Source organism: Grampus griseus (genome assembly GCF_964374135.1).
Source record: "Grampus griseus genome assembly, chromosome: 11".
Classification (NCBI taxonomy): domain Eukaryota; kingdom Metazoa; phylum Chordata; class Mammalia; order Artiodactyla; family Delphinidae; genus Grampus; species Grampus griseus.
Genome location: NC_139005.1, coordinates 36,900,196 through 36,915,993, shown reverse-complemented (window position 1 = coordinate 36,915,993; position 15,798 = coordinate 36,900,196). Strand labels below are relative to the sequence as shown.

The 15,798-nt window shown below is 36.0% G+C and overlaps 1 protein-coding gene across 1 annotated transcript in view; it reads right to left on the bottom strand.

Annotated features, from left to right (window-relative positions):
- Positions 1 to 15,798, bottom strand: part of ARID2 (AT-rich interaction domain 2) — a 171,979-nt gene that overhangs the window by 47,090 nt on the left and 109,091 nt on the right. Inside the window, exons 12-15 of the mRNA XM_082664949.1 lie at positions 10,521 to 10,602; positions 8,467 to 8,601; positions 7,310 to 7,506; positions 4,188 to 7,051 (exon numbers count right to left, since the gene is read on the bottom strand). Coding sequence (XP_082521075.1) covers positions 4,188 to 7,051; positions 7,310 to 7,506; positions 8,467 to 8,601; positions 10,521 to 10,602 — 3,278 coding nt within the window. The remainder of the gene's footprint in view (positions 1 to 4,187; positions 7,052 to 7,309; positions 7,507 to 8,466; positions 8,602 to 10,520; positions 10,603 to 15,798) is intronic.

The window sequence follows — 15,798 nt, the reverse complement described above, 5'->3', positions numbered from 1 at the left end:
TTGGCAAAGATATTTCTTTTTGTTAAAATAAGAAATTGTAATCTTGCCTTTATCATCTTTTCAAGAATAAACTACGGCTGAAAAGTCTAGACTGTACTGATGATACTTTCTGATATATGACGGGATTTGAAGTTGTTAAATGTTTACTTTCTTATTAATATTAAGCTTTTAAAAAACCTTAGAATAAGACTAAAATTTAAACATTCAAACTGTGTTAGAAAAACTACAAAGTCATAATTTATTTTTCTCAAAATAAATTATTTACTAAGTAGTAATGAAATACTGTGTTCAATTCTAGCTACACATTTTGAAAGCCACTTAGAAAGTGGAACCGGTTGAGGTAAACAGGATGATGAATAAACCAGACACTATAACACCTAAGGTCTAATTGAAATGAATAGGAAAATACACTCTAAAGAAGAGGTGAGTAAGGAGAGATACTTTTAAATGCTTGTAAGGAAAAAGAATTAGATTTACTCTAAATGTGATATAAAAGAGATTACATTTAGTCTAAATGTAGTACAGATCTTTAGAGAACAGAATTAAGACAATAACAGAAATCACTGGAAAAGAGGTCTCTGTGAGCGTGGGAGAGTTCATTCAACTCTTAAAAATGAGGGTTATGGACAAGATAATATCTAAGGCTCTTTCTGCTCTAATATTCTCTTATTTTCCTAAACTATCCAGTTTTTTTCCTCTTATTAAGTATAACTAGATAATATATACATACCAAGCCTGTCTTATAAGAACACATTGAAATGTAAACAAAAAAATACGTTTAGTGGTAATGACTTTAGTTATTACAGTGTACTACTAGTCTACTAATCTAAGCAGTAATACTCTTTAAAAAAAAAAACACATTAAAATGACATTCTTGTGACTCTTGCTAAAATGATTTTCTATGGCTATGACTAAACACTGCCCCCTTGAGGCTGCAGGTATGCTTTCTGATGGGTTGAGTAACTTTTCAAACGCTTTATCAAAGAAAGAAAGGGACGAGGAAGATACCCATATTCAGTGTTGGCACTATGTCAGAAAGGATTCATGTATGAAGGACAGGAAACTGAGGAGCAGCATCTATAAAATGCCTTAAATAAGTACATCCTTAAGTAAACTATCTTTATATACAAGAATTAGGTATGGCATCAGATCATGGGATGAACAGATACAGATATACTCAACATGTGTTTTACATGCTCCTGAAAAAGACAAGTCTTTAGGTAAGTATTTATAACTAATTTTCTTTCATTTTTATTATTTTACATGCCAATCTAATACTATGCCTCCAGCAGATACAAATTCATGAATAGTGGAAGAGAGTATGACTTTCAGAAACGGTACCCATATTGCACTCTAACTTGCAAATGTAACAGATTGAAAAAAAATAGTTACAAATAAAGAAATGTGCCTTGAAGTACAATTTATTTTGTATTTATATAACCTACCCAGTTAAATACTACTTAAAAACAAAATCTATGGCTATATTACTTTCACATATCTTTCTCCTTTATTTGTTGCTAGCTTTTTTTCTGTAATGAAATTAATACAGCTGATTAATGGGAGTGAGAAGGAACAAAACTGAGCAAAGAAAAATTAAGTAACAATGGTATTAGGAAGGATTACCCATTGGCCATTCTCAGCAGGGACGTTTCCCTGCAGTCTTTCCAGCTCTGAGCATTCTGCAAAAGTCTGGAAGTCCCTTCTTGGGGTAAAGGTGCCTCCTTAACATCCCCAGACCCCTTAAAATGGTGGAAATAACAAGGTATGGCTAAAAAAAAAAAATCACATTTAAATTCCTCTATTTCATTTACCCCTTTAAAGTACCAATTCAAATAGTGAATAAAATGGTGTTAAACCAAGGCCTAAAATGCAACTTTGAGAGTATATAAAGAAATTTAAAGACCCTGGGCAACAATGGAAATGGGCTTTTATTAGCAGGCTCTTGAGAAGGCCCAACAGCCTCCCTTCAAAGGAAACTTATGATTCCATCTTGAACAGTTGATAATTTTTTAGCCTTTATAGGTACCTTATCTTATATATAAAGATAAAATATACCTGCACCATTACTGAGTGCCAGACCGTGTAGCAGGCACTGTGCTAAGAGTTATACATACACATCCTGTTTTTTTCTCATTCTCACAGACACCATGTATGTTATGTCTCTTTTTCCTTGCAAAGTTATAAATTTCTACATGCCAACCAAATACCAACTTTAGACCGTAGCTATTTTAAATAAACTACATTCCTGGAGAGAATACATAAAAGGTTTATACACATTTTTCAGATTAGGAATAAAATATATTAATTTTATGGCTTGAGTTAGATGTATGCATGTCCAATATGTTAAATTCTAGCATTAATATCCTAAAATTATCATTCGGTGGTACTCACATCCTATAACCTAGTAGTTAAAATAATCAATATGTTACATATAAAAGGGGTATCTAGGACTTTACAAAGAAATCTTTTAGAATAGTGGAGAAATGGGTTAATAGCATGAGTTTTGATTTCAGACACACACCCAGGTTTCAGTCCTAGTACTACCTCATATTAGCTGGTAACCGTGGGCGAGTTATTTAGCATTGGAGGGCCTCATCTTTAAAATGAAATTAAAATTTTTACCTAATAGACTTTCTTTGAGGATCAAATAACAAAATGCTTTAGTGCAATCCCAACACAGGTCCTAGTCTTAGCCAGTATTGTTGTTCGTTTTATGTTATTTAGGTATCATTATTGAATATAACCACACTGGAAGGTTGACACAAAAAATGAGGGTGGATGAAACAATTCCATAGTAATAGAGGTTTTCTCTAATTTGGCTTGGTCTACTATAACTCTTTGGGATTATAAAGGAATCTAAAAGGAAAAAAGGTCAAACACATAATCAAGATGAATTGGGAAATTATTAAATATAAAATTAAAACAATGTGTTGAATGCTTACTATATGTTAAACATTTCATTACTAAAAAAAACTTTTTTAGTGTGCTTAATAAATGAAAAACTCAACTTGTAAAAGTTTGAGTAAAAATGATTTAGTATTTTCCACCAAAACTCCTTATTAATTATTGCCATGTAAATAATATCCACTAAAGAATACTCAACCTATTTAGGTAGCTTGAAATAGATCTAAGCAATACTAACATATGAATTAAAAACCTCATTCTGCCCCCAGAGCAGCTTTATCCATTCACATGAAGAAAGACGCATATTAGTGAATGACATGCTCTGAAGCAAGGGATTCTTCGTTTTTTCATCTTCCATTTTGCTCCCCCACCACCACCCCTGCTTTGCCATCTAGATTTGGTACCAATACCAACAATCTGCTGTTATCATCATAAGCACAGAGAAGAAACCCAAGCCAGAAGAATGCTAGAACAGTTGGCAACAGTCACAGAAGGTTCTGGCTATGTAGTAATTAGGAAAGAGAGAATGAAGAAGTAGTAATCCAGGAAATAGCATACAAGATTGTCCTTAAAATCTTTACAGGCTGATTGGACCCTCAATTCAGTAGCACTGATTCAAGAAAACACTTTTATTCACTAAGGCATGCAGAGACAGGATAGTATATATTAAAAAGGGAATAGCAGAAACATGACAGTAGAGCAAAGGAATAAGAGACACAAAATTTAAAATACTGGAATAGCTGAAACAAATTGAAATTATAAGAAATAAACCTTTTTAAAGAATAAAGGCAACTAATTCAATACATAGATATAATAAGAACACACTTGATAAAATTCTTATGGAATTCATCTTTTTTACAGAAGTACTGTGAAAGAAGGCACAAAAATACACTCGTGTCAAAATCAAATACAGAAATCCCTTTTTGGAGAACCCTTAGCAACCCCGCACCCCCCTAACATAGGAGACTAAGTTACGTTTTAAAAATTCCCCCAAAGACGTTAGATTAGAAGTGCTTCTCTTGCTTGGCTCTACAAAATTACTAATTTGGGTCTATAACAAAATAGAAAGATGCTTTAAACCATGTGCTAAAGTTAACAACTGAAAACTGTTTAATATTATAAAAAACAGAGAAAAATAAAAGAGCACAACAGCTTAAGTACATTGATGAGCCGACCCAATTAACTTTTCAAGGTAAAACATGGAAAAACAGTGCATTTCCCCCTCAAATCATATTAACACATCAGGATTTCTGTAAGAGAAATGTGATACGAGAATGACTCACCTGTGGGACCACATTCTGTACGTAGGTTGATGGGTGCTGCTGCTTTTGCTGAACAGCACTTTCTATTGCTACTTTAGCTACAGTGCTTGGATCTGCTCCTGCTGGCACGGCAACCATTGTTGCACTGCAGCCAGCATTGTTGGGGTCACTGATTGTAACAATTCTAACTCCCACTTTATTTGGAATTCCTGTGACTGTTTCCCTATCATTATCCTCTGCTGGCCTCTTCACAGTTTTGCATTCTGCTGTGCCATTTGTAGACCGAACGTCAGATGACAGGGCAGGAAAATGGGACACTCTTGATCCTGAGTGGGGAACAGCTATGATTTGATGCCCCTGTATAACAGAGGTTGTAGAATGTGGTGAGACAACTACACTTGGGCGTTGCTGAGGCACATCTGAATTCAAACTTGAAGCTAGAGGTCCATTAGGCAAATCAGTACCACTAAATTGCTGTGTTGCCACATTTGAAGCCTCCTGTATACTGCTCACAGATGGCGAACCACCCAAAGTTAATACAGGTCCATTAGAAATTCTTTCTAGTTGATCACCTTTGGCAGTATCTTGCTGAGTGGCATCGAAAGTCCCTTGTGGTTCCACTGGAGATATCTCACCATTTCCTACATGATTGGAAGTTTTGTGATTTGGAATGTTTTTGCTTAAATGAGAACCATCTCCTTTATCAAAATCACAGATTCCATTAACTAGAGGTTTTTTCAAATCACTTTTAATATCCTGCATGTCCATTTGTTCTGAGTTCTGTTTTCCAGATGCTCCATTCTCACCTAATTCTAATGATGGCCCATTACTGATTAGTGAGCACTGATTAGCCTCACTTTGAATTTTCCCTGAGTTTGAAGGAGGTAGACTTGAGTCACTGTACTTTCTCCCATTTAAAAGACTTCCCACCTGCATTTCATTTTCCTTCGTATCCCCATTGCTGGTGTTCGTGGTTCCTCGTCTGCAGGATGGGTTCTCCATGACTTCAATTTTACGTTCATGAACGTGTAAACCTGTTGCTTCTTTTGCTTCCTCTTCCTTTTGGCAAATTATTTTATCACCTTTGAATGGGGGAGTAGCAGTAGTACAAGATGATTGTCCAGCTGGAGATGCTTGAGAGGCTGGAAGCGTTTGCACCTGAAGTCCAACTCCTGCCTGGGTCCCGCTCATGGTAATTCCTGCTGGAGCAATGAGCTGAGTTGCATTTCCCTGACTCACAGTTGCAGTTGCAAAACTTGTATTTGGCACAACTGTTATAGTTACCTGGTTGCCAGAAGTCCCTTGGAAAATGGTTGCTGGGCTATTTGAGATCAGCGGACCTGGCAATATTTGTAAGTTCGAGATGGGCACGGTTTGCACTCCCCCTGTGGGTGGCATCGCACTTTGGACCAACTGAACATTTTGCTGCCCAACCAATAGCTGCTGAGCTGGAGTTTGCCCCTGCACTCCAAAACCTGCTGCTTGATTATTGGCCACCTGGTATACCACCTGAGGGCTAGGAGCTCTTGCATTATTAGGGGGAGGAATCTGTGGAGCTGGGAGAATAAGCTTACCACCCGGAGTTGAAGGACCACGCTTTGGAAGCAGCAACTGTTTTATCAGACTCGACTCACCAGAAGCAGGCTGACCAACTCCTGCATTTGTTTGCTGTGGTTGAACCTGCATTTGTACTTGTTGTGGCTGCTGAACTTGTACTTGTACCTGTTGTGGTGGGGGTGCTGGTGAATGCTGCTGCTGTTGCTGCCTTTTCACAGATAGCATTTGACTGACAGTAGGAGGTGGTCCCTGTGACTGAGGGGTGGAAGAAGATGACACGGCAGAAGGGACCTGGCTATTAGTAGCTGGGACAGGTGATGGTGAGGAAGATGGAGTAATGTTTGGTTGTCCAGCTAGCTGAACTGCCTGACCAGCCGGAAGAGCTGCTGGATTAGCAAGAACAATTTGGTGAATGGCTGGTGCGTAAGTTTGACCTTGTTGAGCTGGCTGACTTACAATCACTACGCTTTGTTGGGTTGGCTGCTGTGGTTGTTGAATAGGCTGTTGGACCACCGTTGATGAAACTTGCTGAGAAGGGAGAGGTTTGGGTGCAATGTTCTGAAACCCTACCCTTGAGGGCTGTGGACTCGGGACACCAGCAATGGTAACCATTTGTCCTGTAGCTACCTGAAAATTCTGTACTGAAGTTGCCGAGACAATGTTGGACGCAGAAGTCGTTACGTACTGTGGGGGTGCTATGAGAACAGTGTCCTGTGGCTGACCGCCAGCTGACGTCTGCTGAGACGAAGTCTGCACGGGTTGGGGTGATGTGGTGATTAACTGTTGACCCTGTGAAACTGCAGAAGTACATGCTGGCATGTTCTGTACTCTGCCAAATATATGACTCTGTGGGACACCTTGTTGAATTACCGTAACAGGAGTGCCGGAAGGTATCTGTCCCGGTACCACTGTGTGCAATGGAGACTGTTGTGGAATTACAGATGGATGGTGAAGCAATGTCTGGGAATTCACAACTGTAACAGGTTGGGGCCCTGTACTATGATTCTGAACCACAGAACTCTGAGCAGCTCCTCCTCCCACAGCAATACTAACAGGAACTGCTGTCTGGGGTATAGAATTCTGGATTACTGTAGCCTTAACGACTTCACAAGGAATTGGAGCTTTATTCTGAATGACAGTCACCGGAGCATTTTGCTGCTGGTGGGTATGAACTGAAGGATTTGGTGGAATTCTCGAAACAGTCTGTGCCACGGTATGAACACCTTGTACTGGAAAAGACATTTGTGTTGCAGTCAAACTTGAAGATTGGTTGGTAACAGGAGTCCTCTGAAAATGGTTTCCTACAGTTTGTGGTCCGTGAGGGATTCCTGAAAATATAGGGAAAAGTCAAAATTCATAATGAAATGACTGCAAAGCTGCATGTAGAAATTATTTTACTCAATGTGAGAGAAAACAGTCTTAAGAAATTAACAAGTTTGCATCATATGAATCTGATAAAATAATAGAACGAGAAATAAAATGTTACTGGAAAAACAAGGAAAAGTTACACATCTTAAAGGTATATAAGCTTTCATTTAGTCTTCTTATTAAATCGGTAATATTTAAAACACAATAAAAATTAATACCTGCGGGTGAAGGACTTGGAGATACATCAGGAACAGAATCAACACGAACAACGGGAGTAGAAACAGGTTGCTGCTGATAGTACATCTGAATGGGAAGTGGGATAGCCCTCCTTTTTACTCCTACTACATGAATATGTGCCTGCCCATTGTTACTGGAATCCTCCACCCTCTTCACTGTATGATTTGGAAAGACCGTTCTGTAAAGTACACACATACTCAGTTTTAATAACTAGCACATTAACAAAAACCACTAACTTCTAACTGCTACACGAATGGCAGCAGCATATTCACTGCTACTTATGTATGAACTAGTATGAATCATAGTTATATTCTGCAAGGGTGGGAAGCAAGGAATTAAATATAAAAGGTCAATTCTCCAATTTTAAAAATCATTATTTATTAACACTGTTGGGTTTAAAACAATTCTACTGTAATTAACAAAAAAGCTGCATCTAGGCAATGCCTATTTGATGAACTTTGCAAAATATCAAAACGCCATGGGACTTCCCTGGTGGTGCAGTGGTTAGGAATCCGCCTGCCAATGCAGGGGACATGGGTCCGGGAAGATCTCACATGCCGCAGAGCAACTAAGCCTGTACGCCACAACTGCTGAGCCTGTGCTCTGAAGCCCACGAGCCACAACTAATGAAGGCTGCGCGCCTGGAACCTGTGCTCCGCAACAAGAGAAGCCATCGCAACAAAGAGTAGCCCCCACTCGCCACAACTAGAGAAAGCCCATGCACAACAGCGAAGACCCAATGCAGCCAAAAATAAAAAGATAAACAAATAAATAAATGTATATATATTTAAAAAGCCATAATACTTGAGGACAGAGTTTAGTTATAGACTATTAGTCAAGACTTAAAAGGGTGAAAGCCATGTCTTTAATGCATAAAAGTAGGTGCAAAAAAAGTAAACGTGATTTCTTCCTTTTCTTTCTTTGATAAGCCTAGTAACGGTTGACCACAAACACCAGATGTGATTTCCAAAATTCCCTTGTATTTAAACTTCCATCACACTACAATCTAACTATACAAAATTTCAAGTAGTGGAGATATTTCAAACTAGGTAGATAGCTGGTGTGTTCTCTAAAGAGCAAGGGGTGTTGTAAATGATGAAAATTGACTTTATTTAAAGTTATGAAATATAAATCCTACCTAAGACATTTATAAAATCCAGTTGATGTTAGGATTCCACCACGAGCCAATTTACTGCAAGTTGATAGGTACTCAGAATACATTTCTGCTCGAGAGACAGAACAATCTGGATTTACTTCAAAATGAGCATTTAACCTAAAAGAGGAGAAAAATATATGGCATTATGCAATATACTATAGGAGAGTCCATACTTAAATATACAAAACCATTTGAAGGCAATGTGTTATAAACTAATAATTATGTCTATTAATCAAATTTCACTGTCTCATGTATTATTAACAAAAATACATGCTAGGTTTTAGACAGAGTAAATAAAATAAAAAGAGATTACTTAATCATACTTATTTTAGTATAAAAAAATCATTATCAACAAATATAAAAACTGGGATGTGAGTACACCAGCAGGGTTGGTCTGCTGGCAACAAATATACTACAACGAATTTTATTCAGTGAATACTCAGGTTCCTGCCTTGTAATAATCAAAATATAACAGAAGTTCCCAATTAAGAGTTGTTGGCGATGTGACAAATGGAGGAAAAACTGAACTTAAAGTTAAACTTCTGTTGCTCTTGGATTAAATTTCTTCAGGAAAAACTCTCCCAAAGCTTTTAACTACTTCCTAAAACAATGATACTTCCCATGCTTCACACTCCCCTTCCCCTTCCGAGACTCTATTCCTAATCAATTCCAAGGTAATTCAAACTTCAGTTTGTCTTTGTCATAAAGTGACTTCACCTATAAATTGGGATTGGAGGCCTAGTTATCCTTATAGGACTCTTTCTAGGACTCACCATATACATGACAGGCCAACCTACAGCTGTTTCTTATTAACTGAATCAAATGATAATTATGATAAAATAGTTTAAAATGCTTCTCTCCTCCTCCTCCCTAGAAATGGCAGAAATATGCAACAGGGATTTATAAGACCAAGTCTATAACACACACACACATTTTACATTGGATGTGGTACATATTTTTTCCAACTTTCATAACCCTTTGAGTACTGAGCTTTCAAAAAGACCAGACACAAAAAACTTGTTTTGGTTTCAATATAGAAGATAAATATTTCCAAATATTATTGGATAAGATTCATCATATATAAAGGGTCAAGGTGTAACAATATAGAACGTGAGGAAAAAGCAAATAATTAGAGATATTACCATAAACCTGATTTAAGCAAAGTGGAAAAGTAGAGAAAATAGTCATAGGAACACAGATAACAAAGCACCAAAAATATGGAACACAGAGTGACAGGAGCATGGAATGGGAGAAAACTAATGTTAGAGAATGGGGGAAAAGGGATCAAAGAAAGAAATTTTTTAAAGTAATACATCATTGAAAAGTGATCTTACATTTCAATCTGTTAATCTTCTAAAGAATTAAAGTTGAAATTCATAAACAATGTAGAGGCAACTAGCCATGAAAAAATGAAACGGTTCTAACCAAGTCTACATTTCTTTTTTTCAGAAAGTGGCTGAGATGTGACCAGTCAGTCTTCTCAAGAAAATATTATTTTCAAGTTGATTATTTCAATGTAGACATACTGGCTATTCTATTATTTGATTAGTTACCCCTTACTACTCACAAAAAGGAAAAATTAACTAGCAATGAATGAGAAGCTTTGCTTTTGCTCAAAAAGAGGGACATTTAACAACAAAATCTGGTTCTATTTTCTTAAAGTCAGTCCAATTCAGTTTTAATAAAACATTAATTTAAGAAAACAAATTCTATAATCTGACAGACCTTATTTTCTACAAAGCCAATGATAACTTTTTAACACAAATTTTACTTGAAAAGGAGTGGTGTAATTTAATGAAATTCTAGTCAAAGACTATTTTAACTCTGAAAATTCCGATAAATATTTTTTTTTCAAACTATTCCAAAATACAGGTGAAGTGATTTTACATTGCCCTTTCTTTGTATAAATGATATCCTACCCTAACTAAAAAGAAATACAGAGTAAAACATTCTGGATGACTGCTGAAATACATTTCCTTTTCTCATTTGCTTTATTCTTCCCAAGGATAAAGCCTTAATAGAAATAGACCACTTACCACTGACAAGCAAACTTCTCACTATCTATTTCCACTATTCCTGGAGGTGGAGCAACATGCTGTGCTACAACTGCTCTGGAAGCTAAAGAAAAAAATACATTAGCTACATCATTTTTTAAAACTATAAGCCATATTTAGTTAATGGATACTGAACCAATTAATACTGACAATGAATACCTTTTAAAAAGGTGTATAAACATATTGAAAATATACAAATTTGAGAAAGAAACTTATAATGGAGCACATATTATACCAGGCACTATCTTAGATGCTTCACACAAACTATTTTTTCAACCTCGCAATCATCTGAATAATAACGATAATATGGATTATTTCGCTAATATAAACTCTATTTTTTCCATTGTCAGACACTGAGTTTTAACTTTATCTATATTACCTTTCTTAATTCTGTGAGGTGGGAACCTGAGACTCAAAGTGATTAAAATAACTAGGCGAAGGTCACACAGCACATCACATCAATAACTAAGCATCTCTCAGTTCAGTTACAGAAGCAGATTGCATCACAAATAATTTCACTTCTGAATTTAAAAGATTAACATTAACTCTATAAGTGGCATATATAAAATTTCTGGGTATGATGAACAAATAGCTAACTTCTATGTTGGAACTAATGAAAACAAGAAAAATAAGAGATAATATAAACTTAGTCATATTACAGTAAGTTTATAATAAAATATGAATCTTACATATTTATAGATAAAAATTATACTGTTTCACCATTGAATTAGCATTATTAACTTATACTTTTTAAACCTACAAAATGTATCTACTTTTTTTCAGGTGACATTTTAGCAAAACTTCTCAGAACCCTCAAAAAAAAAAAAACAAATGAATTTCTAAATTATGGGAACTAGAGGAGCCCCACAGCTCAGCCCAACCTGTGAATGATCTGAAGCGATCTTGACCTTTGTCTGATGAGACCCCAGGCTTCCACTGGGATACAGCTAACAGCAGCCGGCCAGTTGTAAATATTTATTCTGTATTAAGCCATTTATATTTATGTGATTTGTTTTAATCTTCTATATAGTTCTAAATTTAACTGTCCCCGTTTTGCAAACGAAAAAATTAAAGCTCAGAAATTAAGTTCACAAACGAACACATGATGGAAATAGCAGAGCTAGAGATAGGGTGTAGCTGGAAAGCCTTCTTTTAGGGGTGCTGAATTTGAATTCAGGTCTGTCACATTTCAGAAGCCATATTGTGATATTCTGCTTCTTAATAGAACATAATAATTAGAACCAAAATTATTTTCCTTGGGCAACCCCAGCCTATCTTTTTTCTTCTCTAACTTGATGACACTGTTACAGAAAATACCCTTCTAGGGCCTAAACCTATGTAGAAATCTCCCCTTTTCATCATCAATTATACTCTCAGAGTATACCCTACTCTGATGAAATCTGAATCAAATAACAACCTATTGCAGGAAACATTAGAAACTATGTTGAAATTATGAGAAACTTTATAAACAATGCATAAAGAATGATACAGCCTCAATTAAATTAAAAGCATAAACCTGAAATGTATAATTACTATAAAAGTGGCTACAAAATGAAAAGCATTGTCCTCAGGATACCTGAAGACATTCCAAAGGATACAAAGGCACTTATACTTTAAGAGGAATCAATTTTCAGATACTCAAAGTTTTGTATATATTCCCTCCTAAAACTGCTTTGCCTGAAAACATGACCTCCTCTTTGATGACTGCTCTTTAACCATCTTGGAATAAGAAGCCTTAACTCTCACCCATCCTTTACAGCACTGTAAGATACAGTTAAATGCTTGACTCTGGAGCCAGAGGCTGGCTCTAAAGTTCCATCACTCACTAGCTGGAAAAGCTATTTAACCTCTCTGACTATAAAATGGGGAAAAGTAACAATACATTGACCTCACAGATCGTCATGAGGATTAGAGGAGTTTATATGTAAGTCACTTAAAACAATGCCTGGCACGTAAGTGTTACTATGTTAGCTACGATGATGACGACGATGGTGTAAAAACCTCTGGAATACCAAAGGGAGAAGTGGAAATATTAGTGTCCACAAAACTTCTTTAAACCAAGGTATTAGGGTAGGGCTTCTGGTCTATCCCAGTGTTTTATATATTATAGTTAAGGGCAATGTAGGGCATTAGAAATTGGGTATTCTGGCCCTTTGGTGTGTTCTGAATTCAGATATATTATAAAGTGATGACAATTTTTGCTTAATGTCCTTTCCTCCTCTATCCTTCAATTACTATCAAAGAGTGCATTAATTTTGAGACAATCTTGTGTAAGTAAAGCATTCAGATATTTTAAAGTAATATTGAAGGTGGTGGCATCTTATTTCATTCATATGACAAACTCATGACAAGTTTAACTATCTCAGAATTCTGAAATAAGGAAGGTATCAATGGGAACACAAAGTAACATCTTTTCTTGGATTGAAAAATAAGGTTGGACTTTTTCTAAATAACAAATTGAGGCAAGACACTTTTGATAATAAAGACTAACTTTAACCGTTAGATTATGTGGCAGACATTTTCTATAACTGAATGAGGTAAATCTCCAGTGCCAAGACTTTGACAAAAATGTATTCATGCACATGATAAAAAGCTATGTAAATATTCCTAACCCAGTGGTCCTCAAAGTATAGTGCCCTGACCTGAAGCATCAGCATCTCATGGGAACTTGTTAGAAATGAAAATTCTCCGATCCATCTGAATCAGAAATTCAGGGTACGGAGCCCAGAAATCAGCACTTAAGCCCACTGGGTGACTCCGATGCACCGTAAAGTTTGAGAACCACTGTGCTAACACTTCCTGAATATATTAGGTTAAACAAGGTACATCTAAGTAAAAGAGCAGCAACTTATAATTTAGTCATATCTTGTTAATATCTTTTTGATACATTTTCAATAAACTTAAAAGTAAGTATGTATAATGACTGGGCAACAAATAATTTTACAAGTCAAGTACTGTTAATTCTTTGATTTCAACCAAAACTAAGGAGAACTCAAAATGTCAGAAGATCATTAAATACAATTTTAATAATTTTTAGATAATTCTGAAGAAATTTAAAGAATTTTAAGTTCTACCCTCATCTATTTATTGATGTGAACTAGATTTCCAACTTAAATCTATAAAAAGGAAAAACAGATAAAATTAATGCTGAACCCAATTTTATTCTAGCAATAAAAAATATTCATTCAGGGCTTCCCTGGTGGCGCAGTGGTTGAGAGTCCGCCTGCCGATGCAGGGGACACGGGTTCGTGCCCCGGTCCGGGAAGATCCCACATGCCGCAGAGCGGCTAGGCCCGTGAGCCATGGCCGCTGAGCCTGCGCGTCCGGAGCCTGTGCTCCGCAACGGGAGAGGCCACAACAGCGAGAGGCCCACGTACCACAAAAAAAAAAAAAAATTCATTCAGCGACACACTAGAGTAATACTTTCCAGAGAACAAGGGGAAAAATGTCTTGTCTATCTCATTAAGAGATGTACTTCCAATAATTGTATCTTTTATTTAATAATTATTTACAAAAATCTGTAATATATTTACTATTGATTTATGTACTATTTATTACTAAAACTTGTAACAATAAAATAAATTTTTAAACACTTACAGCTTTACAACAGAAGCCTGAAAAACTTTAAATTAAAATGTCTAGGTAAGCATTGATAGGGTGGTGGATATGAGTTCAAGGAGAAAGAGGGATAGTATAAAATTTCTAATATTACGAGTTTGTGTTATTTTTTAAATGGATGGTGGTAAGCATCAATATTCCACTGGATACAAAAAGTGTTGTAAGTTTTATTTTGAAATATCAATTTAATATACACAAAAACATATTATTTGCAACTATTTAAATTATGACAAAGAAATTCAGATGTCAACTTAAAAATGGGTGAAAGGTCATGCAAGTTTTCATAGTGATGAGCAGAAGTGAGCAAAAAGTTTGAAGATGACCATTCCATTAGAAAGCAGTATTAAACAAACTATGGGGGGAAAAGCCAAACTGTAAGTGTTTTAACTAATCAAACAATTCAGAGTTGTCATTTACGATGAGCAAATAATAAAGTGCTCACCAGCTCAAAAATGAACTCTTTTAGGTTCTCAGAGGCCTATTCAAACTTCTATCAATGACTTACTACTACGCAAGCAAGCCACAACTCTCAATACTTAATTTTATCCATTTGCCAATGAGGATCAACTCTTAGTTTGGGGGGTGGGTTCATTTGTTAAGGTCACAGGTCAGCAATAAGGCAAAAAATAGTAGTTTTCATCAAAATTACCTTTGAATATTCTTCAAATGACCCATTATAGTTCAATGTATCACTGAAAATCTATTAATTCCACTCTTTGTTGAACAGTTTCTCTATGGCCCTCAATTAACTTAATCTTTTAAATTAATTTAAAAGTTTCTCCTTTAAGAATAAAAGTATACCCCCACTACCCACTTAACTGGCAGTATGAACTGTTTCATTTCCTTTTCAAGGTTGAGAAATATTAATTTCTGATCATCGATTCTCCAATATGTATTGGGCTCTTTAACATCTACTGCCTATGGGTGAAAGCTCACTGAATAGATCAGCAGTCAGAATTACCTACTTATTTCATGCCTTCTATTACTGTCCAGTTCTGTTAGTTGAATTCAAGTAAGTTAAATGCACATATGATACAACTCTACCATATACTGCAGAAAGACATAATGGAAATCAATGAGATATGCGATACATATTACATACTTTGTGTAAATAGAGTATACAATTTTGATAATATTAAATGAGAGGAGAACAAGACAGCTGGAGAGAGATGAGGAGAGTCTGAACTGAGTCATAAGTACTGGCAATCAAAAAGGCCAGATAGAGTATTTAGGAAGACTCAACAAGATTTGGTGATTAAAAGAATGTGGTAGTTAAAGATTAAGGATAATGAGATTTTTGTTTTAAGGATAGTGGGAGAGGTTGAGAAAGATCTAAATGTATTTCTAGGCTGAAGAAGCAAGTAAAGAAAAAGAGGTTTAAGATATAGGAATGAGTAGCTGGGAAAGACTGATATTCAGAGTACAGATTCAGAAGTAGTTAACATCTCTTCCTGACACAAGGGGATGAAGGAGAATGAGTTCAGATACTAATAAGTTTATAAGGAAAGGGGGAAGAAGTTGAAGAAATTCATGCCACACAGCTCCCAGAGTAACTACAAAGTGTTAAGATCAACTGAGAAAGTGAGCATCCTCCATTAAAAAACAAGGAAAGAGAAATGTCTTGGGAATGGTAAGAGAGCAG